Here is a 9,494-nt window from a genome sequence, read left to right on the forward strand (position 1 = left end):
CGGGCTGGGCCCGGGGCCCGCCGCCTGTCGCCGGTGCGCGGCCATGGCGAGCCTACTGCAAGGGCGGGCTGCCGCCACCCGCCGCCTCCTCCTCTCCCTGCCCCCGCGGCCCCCAGGCCTGGCGGTAGCTCGGCGGCGCAACAGCTGGGCGCTGCCCGCCTCGCTGGTGCGCTGGGGCGGCCTGGTGGGCGGCCGATGGGTGGAGGCGCCCACTGTTTTCCCCGTGCAGGACCCGGCCAGCGGTGAGGAGTTGGGCCGAGTGGCCGACTGCGGGGCGGCCGAGGCGCGGGAGGCCGTGCGGGCCGCGCACGATGCCGGCGCCGCCTGGGGCCGCCTCCCCGCCAAGGTGAGCGGCCGCGGAACATGGCGTGCGCCGGGGCAGCGAGGGGGCTCCGTGCAGAGCGCGGCTCCCAGCGCCGCCCGGGGCGGGAGGCGGCCGCGGTGGGAAGTCCGGGGCAGCGGGGGCCACCCGTTCTCCGGCTGTCTGTGGGTCTGTCCCAGGGGTTGCCCGGGGCTTCGCTTCGCTTCCCCCTCGGAGAAGCTCGTCCCTGCGGGCGGCAGCCACGGCAGCCTTCTGTCTCCGCAGGAGAGGAGCGTGCGCCTCCGCAGATGGTACGAGCTGATGATAGAGAACAAGGACGAGCTGGCGAGGATCATCACGGCCGAGAACGTGAGTAGGGCAGCAGGGCCGGCTGCCCCTCTGACCGGCCGTGGGCGCTGCGCCGTGCTCGCGTTCAGCCTCCCTGGAAACGTAACACAGGGGTGCCGGCACTGAAATAAAGTAAACTGATGCTAACACTGAAGTAAAACAAAACAGGCAGACGTCAAACACCCTGTATGTATTTCATCGGTTAGCCACCCTAAGGTGACCAAGTTGAGCCTATCAGACACATTGTGTGCATTCACATCACTCGGTTAGGTCAATGGATACTGTTTCAGACGTTTCTGACACACAGTCTCTTATTTCGATGACAATAGTACCTAACAATCCAGCAGGAATCAGCCCCATGTTTTGCTTCATGGTATAAAAAAGCATACATCAACCTAAACCATGGTGTTCATGGCAGAAATGGTTGTGCTTTTTCAGTTTCCTTGACTTTGAAAAATTGCAGTATTATTAAAGCAAGTCTTCAAATTGAATTCACTCGGTGTGGTTTGGTTTGCATTGCAGAGCACAGCAGTCTGGGAGCTCACCAATTGGTAGACTTTTGGGTAAAACCCTGGTGGGAGATACTTGGGCAGCTCCTCTGTGGTGTCCCAGCTGCAAATGGGCATTCAGTCCACAGGATCAGACCTGGAGGTAGTCCAAAGTAATACTCCCTAAAACAAATATCCCTGGCATAAACCTGTAATTGTTGTGCCATGATCTTCATCTTCCTAGGATTGATAGTAGCAGCTAACTGCTAAGCTTGTAATAAAAGACATGCAACATTTGCTGTTCTACCTCCCTGTCTTGGGCAGGTGTGCTGGGTTCAGCCGTAGCAGTCAGTTTTTTCCTTGGTAGCTGGTGCAGAATCCAGGCACAGCATACAAAATGTTATCTCTACAATGACTGTATTGAAGCCACACAATTACTGCTGCTGCAATCATATAGTCCTTTTTGGAGATTGCAGTGTACATGATAGGGGATTATAAAGTACTCTGAAAAAGAACAGAAACTGATTTCAGATTCAGTTGACTTGAATTTGTTTGTATTACTTCAGTCTGCTGCTTACAGATTTCTGTGTTTCTTTGATCTAATCAAAGGGGAAGCCTCTGAAGGAAGCACAGGGTGAAATCCTGTATTCTGCCTCATTTCTGGAGTGGTTTGCAGAGGAAGCTCGCCGGGTTTATGGTGATATCGTTCCAGCGTCTGCAAAAGACAGAAGAATCCTGGTGCTGAAGCAGCCTGTAGGAGTGGCAGCCATCATAACCCCAGTAAGCATAGCTGGCGTTTTGAAATCATGGGAAGGTTTTAAGCGCAGCCCACAGAATGGGGCTGTGGCCTGACTGATGGCTCTTCCAGCCCTCGCAAACAATCCTGTTAGGTTTCATTTCTGCCCTGTACTTGCTTCTTCCTGGATTGGCAGTACTTCTCTGTAATGTTCACTTAGGACAATGCACATCTGCTGGATTATAGAAAAGGTTAGCTATTTCTGCAAAAACAGAGGCAAAATTTTCCCAAGTTTGATTGTACTTTTTTCTCTCATCCTAGTGGAATTTCCCCAGCGCTATGATTACCCGGAAGGTTGGCGCAGCTCTGGCAGCTGGTTGTACAGTGGTAGTGAAACCTGCAGAGGACACACCGTTATCAGCACTAGCTCTTGGGGAGGTGAGCTTTTATGCTGAGCTTTACCTTAGCAGTGGACTGAAGCTGTAAATGGAGAGTCAAGACGGGCTTTGAAGATACCTCTGGCCAGCTTCATACATGAAGAAAGGGCAAGCTGGCTTGATCCAGAGATATAGTTTAGTAAGAATCTTTTAAAGTTGCTCTAATACGGTCTAGAGGCTCAAAGAGGGCCTGGCCATTTAGCAAAGAAAAACATCTTTCTATCTTTGGTTACTCTGACAGCCAGCTTAAACTGGAGTGAGGCTGCTTTCTTGACACTGTGGCATCTGTTACTTGTTGTGCTGTGGACTTACAGTTTTCATTGACTTACAGACTGGTTTGCTTGAAATGGTAAACATTAGTGACTTTCTTGTGCAAAATGCACTGATAATGCAAATTCTGTATTTCTTTTGTTGCAGCTTGCAAACCAAGCTGGAATTCCAGCAGGAGTGTATAATGTTGTTCCTTGTTCCAGACAACAGACACCAGCTGTAGGGGAAATCCTGTGCACTGATCCATTGGTAGCCAAAATATCTTTTACCGGCTCTACAGCAACAGGAAAGGTACGTAAGTGCACAGAATATCCTTGAAGAATATTATGGTGGTTGTGCTGGGAAGGTTGGGGGGGAAGTGTGTGTCTTTATACAGAGATGCCTTCTTTTCTGGCTGTTGTATGCAGATTGTCCAAATAATTGTGTACTTGAGATACTGCCTATTTACTTCAGTATCAGTACTTCACAGAAGGATGCCTGTGTGCAAGGTCTGGATAACTGTCTTTATTAAATTATAAACAGTTCTGTACAAGATGCTATTGTTTCATATCATAGGGTGACAACATACTAATAAGAACACTGAAATAGAGTTTCAAAGGTATTGTTCAGGAACAACTTCTGCAGTTGAGATGAAGTATTAGAGAAGTGAGGCCCTTGAATCTCGCCTGTCAACATTAGTCAAAAAGCAATAACCACCATCTCTAATGACATAAGCTTTACAACTGTAGAGTGTGGCTATAAGATGGTGGGATTGTATGGGATGGCTGTACGCAGAATGAAAAAGTCTGGTATCGAGGCAAATCTTAACACTAAGTTCTGTCAGATCTTGGAAGAATTTTGTAAGAGTAGTCAAGATTTTTGTTACCCAAAAAGAAAAGAATGAGAAAACAACAGTGACAATACTAGTGTACAAAAGGCTGACTTGAACTAAAGTTGATGAAAATCCTTCTCTCCAGTATTTCCTGGCCAGAATTCAATCTCTGAAGATTTTAATGAAGGCAATTAGTCCTTGTTTTTGTCATAGAAAAAAACAGATGGTCTAGCATTACAGAGAAGATGGAGATTAATTCCCTGCCAGAGTTAGTTTTTCACTGCTTTTCATCTCTTGATTCCACAGTTCACATCTGGTAGAGGTACAGATTTCTGTGTCTCCTCTGTTGCCTACAGATACTGCTGAAACATGCAGCTGGCACGGTGAAGCGAGTTTCCATGGAGCTTGGAGGACATGCTCCCTTCATAGTGTTTGACAGCGCCAGTGTAGACCGTGCTGTTGCAGGAGCCCTTGCTTCCAAATATAGAAACTCAGGGCAGGTAAGACTAATCTTTTTGCCCTTGTCTATGGGAAGTGAAGAGTTGTACTTAACAGTTTAAGCTGCAAATAAGCTATTTTATGTAAAGGGAAAGCATAGAACGCTTCACAATGAAGAGTCGCACATGGCTTTGAGCACTCAAGCCAGTTATCAGCAAGCCTGACAGTCAGTTTTGTCACTAAGAAGGAAGATCTCTAGAACCTCTTACAAGAGTGTGAAAAGTGATAAGGCATTTTGTCAGCATTTTGTTGTTGGCAATAAATTAATTAGACCACAATTAATTAATTGTGATCAAACACAGACTGGATAAGATCTAACATGAAAGACACCTCTGCTGCTGTATAGAAGGATCAAGTGGTTGTTACTTTTGAGACTGTAGCAACCAAAACAGGATGCAGTCAGAGCAGAGTGGTAGCACAAATTAATAGGCCACTGAAAACACTTAGAAACAAATTCCATGAAGAAAGAAAACTTGATTAGTGAAGGAGTTAGAAAAAAAGACCCCACCCCACCAACTGTGATTTGAGGTTCTGCTGCTCAGTCCAGCACTGCTAATTAGAGTCTTGCAGACTTGAAGAATCTTGCAGATTCTGGAACTTGTTTCATCCATGAGCAGAACTCACAAAATCTCAAGTGACTTACACTTGCTGACAGCTTGTTGAAGTTGTATTCCTAAAGTGGGAGGGGTGATGAAATAAATTGCAAAGCTGAGTAGCAGTTTAGGATGACGGATAAGAGGTAGAGGACGGACCACTGTAGTAACCTGAAGATGTGGCTTGAAGGCCAGAATTAATTAATTGATAGATTAAATACAATATAAACTACTGTTTGTTCTTCCTTCTCATGTTTGCTTTCAGACCTGTGTTTGCACAAACCGTTTCCTGGTGCAGAAGGGAATCCATGACAAATTTGTGGAAAAGTTTGCTAAAGCCATAGAGAGAGAACTACACGTTGGAAGTGGATTTGATGAAAATACTACCCAAGGGCCATTAATTAATGAAAAAGCAGTGGAGAAGGTATAAATTATTTAATTTTTCACATCTGAATTTCCTTTCTATGATCTGTAAAGTAACTTGAGATTTATATTTCACTTTTTTCATGCTTGTTTTGTTAGAATGTATTTGCAGTGTAGCCAGAAGTGAGCCAAAAGAGAGCATATACCTGTAGACAAAACAGATGTGGCCACTTAACGTATCGCTCCCTTATTTCTGTTAAGGGAAAAAAAGATTCCTCCTTTAGAAGAAACTAATTCGTCCTGATTACTTCCTAGCTGTTCTCAAGAACTTTTACTGAAATTGTATACAATGTGAGAGTGTGAATGTGAAAAGCTGAATCTTTAATATCCATGAAACTAGGATCATGCTCATAATTTATCCCTCAGAAATTATGTCAGACTCAGAGAAATAAAAATTCAGGTGAAATTTTGAATAATACTGCAAACGGTCTTCTGCAAAGCATAAACTTCTCAAAATCTTTAATACTAGAGAGTATTATTTCTTCAGTGGAAAATATACTGTTGTTCATTCCCAGATGCTGACTTTGAGATTTCTGTTTTGCATACTCAGGTAGAGAGACACATTAATGATGCAGTTTCTCAAGGAGCATCTATTGTGACTGGAGGGAAACGGCACAGCTTGGGGAAGAATTTCTTTGAGCCAACATTACTTAGTAATGTTACAACAAAAATGCTTTGCACCCAAGAGGAGACATTTGGCCCTTTAGCACCAGTTATCAAGTAAGATTATTAATTTTCCAGGTTAAAAGTAGCAATTAAAATATGAAATCTTAAATAAATAAGGTTTGAATGACAGTTTACCAACAGGTATTTTTGTACAGTCACACAAGTCTTGTAATAAGACTGGGGTACACATATGGAAACTTACTTTGGATGTGTAGTTCGTTTGTTTCTCACTCTTGATCCAATTTTAGCATCTCTTTAGCAAGTTTTTGAGAATTATTTACTTTTAAATTGTATTAGCAGTAAACAAAGGTATGTACAGCAACACCATCAACTTCATGATTTGTGGTAGGAAGTAGGAGGCAGGACTTTGCAGATTGTCATGTGATTTGCTAGTCCTAAATTCTTTCTGATGCAGGATCACCTGGAGCTCTCTTTCTCTCCTAAAACCTTTCCTGCCTACATCCAGAGTAATTGGATGTGATGGAAGAACATATGGTTCTCTCTGATAGTTAAAGAGTGCTTGTGTGGTTGGTGGGCTGCCCTCTGTGAAGTAAATGTTTTACCTATTAGTATCTAGCGCAGATAAAAGCAGCCCTACTTACCTGCAGTTTAAATGAAGAGAGGTGGTAGAAACCCCTGCTTCAAAGTGAAAATGAAATCAGATGTTTAAAATACACTTTAGGAAAAATCCTGTACCTTGACCTTGTATTTGATAAGGCTGCTGCTTGGGTGTCAGCAAGATGGTAGATGAACTGCAGACCTCATTTGTGGTTTTTGTCTCTTTATATTGACAGATTTGATACTGAAGAAGAAGCTATTGCCATAGCAAACGCAGCTAATGTGGGTTTAGCAGGTATGCCTCTGTCAGATAAGTGTGTGCCTGTTGCTTTATGAACTTTAGTGTTACTGAATGATGCTTCTAAATGTTAAGAAGTCTCTTTTTCAGTCTTCTCCAACTGTTCTTCCTGGTTTTCATTTTCATTCCTGTATCTCTGTGTGGCAGGATATTTCTACTCCCAGGATCCAGCTCAGATCTGGAGGGTTGCAGAACAGCTGGAAGTTGGAATGGTTGGTGTTAACGAAGGCATAATCTCATCAGTGGAGAGTCCTTTTGGTGGGGTAAAACAGTCTGGTTTAGGGCGAGAAGGCTCAAAATATGGCATTGATGAATACTTAGAAATAAAGTATGTCTGCATTGGAGGCTTATAAAAATCTTCAAAAAGCACAATCCCAACAGTTTGGAAAAGAGTGCTGTAGTTTCAATAAGCTTCTTGAACCAGATACATATATGAATGCAACTTCTACCTTCCTTGAAACTAAGCAACCCTGTTCCGTATGCGTAGAGATATTTACAGTATTCTGTGCTGCCATATGTTTTCACATGTTCTTTATTTATACATTGGTTTTCAGTAATGTGATTACAGTGTCTATAATTTTCAGCAAGGAGTAGGGAAGAATGCAGATACATTATTCTTTGATTACCCCTGTGTGACTGGGAAGACTCAGGAGACTTGTGCATAATGAAAACAGATCAAAACCTATGGCAAGGGGAAACTAGACCACCATTTTCTACTGCCTCTGATGTTTCAGTGATGATGTTGGAGGCTTTGTGGAGGACAGTCTCCCTTCAGAATTTTGTGTACATACTTGTCTTTTCTAACGTGGTTATATGACCTGCTTTTAGAGACAGGTGTGCCTTTTGTTTGGGTTTTTTAATTGTGAGAGAATCTGATGCTTATGTAAGGTGAGGAATTGCTTTTAGCTCCAGCTAGGCATCCACACAGGTGAACAGACAGCTTTTTCAGTGCATGTTAATGCTAGTTGCAAAGCTGACAGCTGTTCAGCTTTGGGCTTTTGAGCAAAGAGCTGTAATTTGTGCCTAACAGTTTGCACACACCTGGGATCAAATATAACTTGTTTGACGTTTGTGAACCCCAGCAGCCCTGAGAACAGGACAGTCCAGGAAGGACAAGGAGCTGCTGGCTTTGTGCACAGCAGGAGGAAGATGGGGTGCTTACTTGCAGGAATAACTTACATAATTGTGACACTATAAGGGCTGTGTGAAGGAAGCACAAGTGGTGACATGATGATACAGGTAAACTCCCTTCCATGAAAAGAATGCGACTATCCTTGGGTAGAAGTAGTATCACTGATGTAAGTGTTCCTCAGTATCTAAAGGAACATTACTCACCACCTCCAAAGAACATGAGCACATAAATGATTCTGTTCCTATGGACTCTGTGCCTTGAATTGGATGTGTGGTTACACAGGTGAATGTCCATTAGGGAGGAAGGCTTAAAAACCTTTAAACTTGGCTAACTTGTGCCCTAATAAAGATTTAAATAGAAGTGATTAGAGGAGAGATTTCTATGCATCACCTTACTACTTGTCATCTTCAAAAGATGATGTAAAGCTTCCTTAATATGAAACAAACAATGCTGTTTAAACTTAATTTTTCATGGAAGTCAAAAGAAGCACTTGAAAAATGAGCAGTGTTAATTTGGCAAATAAATCAGCACTACAGAAGCTACAGGGAATAAATTTTGTTTCCTGTGTTGGTTAAATTTATTTCATGGGGTTAATCCGTTAATTATTAAAAATAAATGAAAGAAGGCAGCAGAGCTCTTCTTTCTATACATTAATGAATGTACCTTATGGAATGGGTTATTTTATCCAATCAGGCAAAGAGGTACCAGGAACACAAGACTTGGGGAGGGAGGAAGACAAGCCACGACTGAGTTTCACAGGGTTTTTTTTTAAAGCGCACATAAGGTGGCATTGACTGCTACTGATTATTTCTAAGTATTTTTATGGTTATATTTGTGTAACACTTGAGACCCGGTGGGTCTGGAGTACATTGTCTGTCAGTAGTGTTTGTGCATCGTGCCAACTGAAGGGTGGTTAAAGGACACTTAACTGCCCTTCTGGTAATTTCCAGTGCACCAAAAAAGCACATTTAAGATAGTGAATTATACAGACTTAAAATATGTCTGCCTGTGAACGGCAGTGTAAGATAAAAATTAAAGTTATTTCATTGATTGCTCTATGACAGTGCAGTCTTGAATGTGCGTCTGCTTTTTAGGACAGTGCAGTTGGAGGATACATTCTTTAGTCCACTGCTCTCTTCACTGCAAAGTTACCAGTCTGATGCATTGGTACATTTATAAACTTGATGTCTTTTCAGAGAATAGCACTGTTAATGAGTAAATGTTTACTTTTTCTCCTAGCAAATAATACTTTTACTATGCCTGATAACAAGCACAAACCAGAATTAAAGATAAGGTATGTAATAAACTTCAAAAATACCTTTGGCTGGATTGGATTGTGGTTGTATTCTAGCATAGTATCCATCTGTCAGCAAGGTCTACATCAGTTAAGCACAGAATAAACTTGTCTTCATAACAAAAGCTGTGATTCTTCAACAAAACATATACTTGAACTCTCACACTTCAGTTATGTTGATTACACTTGTGATAGTTTAGCAATTTCTGGGTATGTGATGGAAAAATATTTTCTGTTAATAAATAACTTCAGCGAAAGTACTGGATTGTGTGGTTTATTACCTTATTCAATGCTGAACTGACAAACTGACAGCAGCCACATTAAGTTCAGTTTCTCAGATTTGCAGATTTCTTTGTTCTGCCAGCTTCAGCACTGGAAAAAGACACCTCTTTGCATCCACATGTTCACAGAATGGTTTGGGTTGAGGTGTAAGATTTTGTTACCTTTATTACAGTCCCTTGAATCTAAATCAAATAGATGGCACTACTTCAACATACTAATATGCCATCAGTCATTTTGTATGCTAGTTTTTTATGCCAAATCACACATTTTACCACAAGATAAAGGCTTTGTGGATCAGAGTTCCTATCCCTGCCTTCAGGATGCAATTACTTCCATAATTATTTCATTTCTTAATATTT

General features: G+C 42.4%; 1 protein-coding gene across 1 annotated transcript; it reads left to right on the plus strand.

Moving 5' to 3' along the window:
- The first annotated feature begins 32 nt into the window (after nucleotides 1-32).
- On the plus strand, nucleotides 33-9,113 carry ALDH5A1 (aldehyde dehydrogenase 5 family member A1). The gene is made up of 10 exons (XM_061449596.1): nucleotides 33-346; nucleotides 587-670; nucleotides 1,747-1,917; nucleotides 2,195-2,311; nucleotides 2,728-2,871; nucleotides 3,748-3,891; nucleotides 4,748-4,906; nucleotides 5,456-5,625; nucleotides 6,366-6,424; nucleotides 6,575-9,113. The coding sequence occupies exons 1-10, from the start codon at nucleotides 44-46 to the stop codon at nucleotides 6,778-6,780; spliced, it is 1,557 nt and encodes a 518-aa protein (XP_061305580.1). The 5' UTR covers nucleotides 33-43; the 3' UTR covers nucleotides 6,781-9,113.
- The last annotated feature ends 381 nt before the right edge of the window (nucleotides 9,114-9,494 follow it).

The sequence above is a fragment of the Pezoporus flaviventris genome, unplaced genomic scaffold, assembly GCF_033815535.1.
Source record: "Pezoporus flaviventris isolate CSIRO_AGI_PZ_B2104156 unplaced genomic scaffold, CSIRO_AGI_Pfla_v1 ptg000007l, whole genome shotgun sequence".
Taxonomy (NCBI): domain Eukaryota; kingdom Metazoa; phylum Chordata; class Aves; order Psittaciformes; family Psittacidae; genus Pezoporus; species Pezoporus flaviventris.

Excerpts from the sequence above, each read along its gene's own strand:
- ALDH5A1 (XM_061449596.1), top strand. The coding sequence starts at position 44 with ATGGCGAGCCTACTGCAAGGGCGGGCTGCCGCCACCCGCCGCCTCCTC. Across the intron at positions 347-586 it reads GGGGCCGCCTCCCCGCCAAG|GAGAGGAGCGTGCGCCTCCG; the intron begins GTGAGCGGCCGC and ends CTGTCTCCGCAG. Across the intron at positions 5,626-6,365 it reads CCTTTAGCACCAGTTATCAA|ATTTGATACTGAAGAAGAAG; the intron begins GTAAGATTATTA and ends TTATATTGACAG.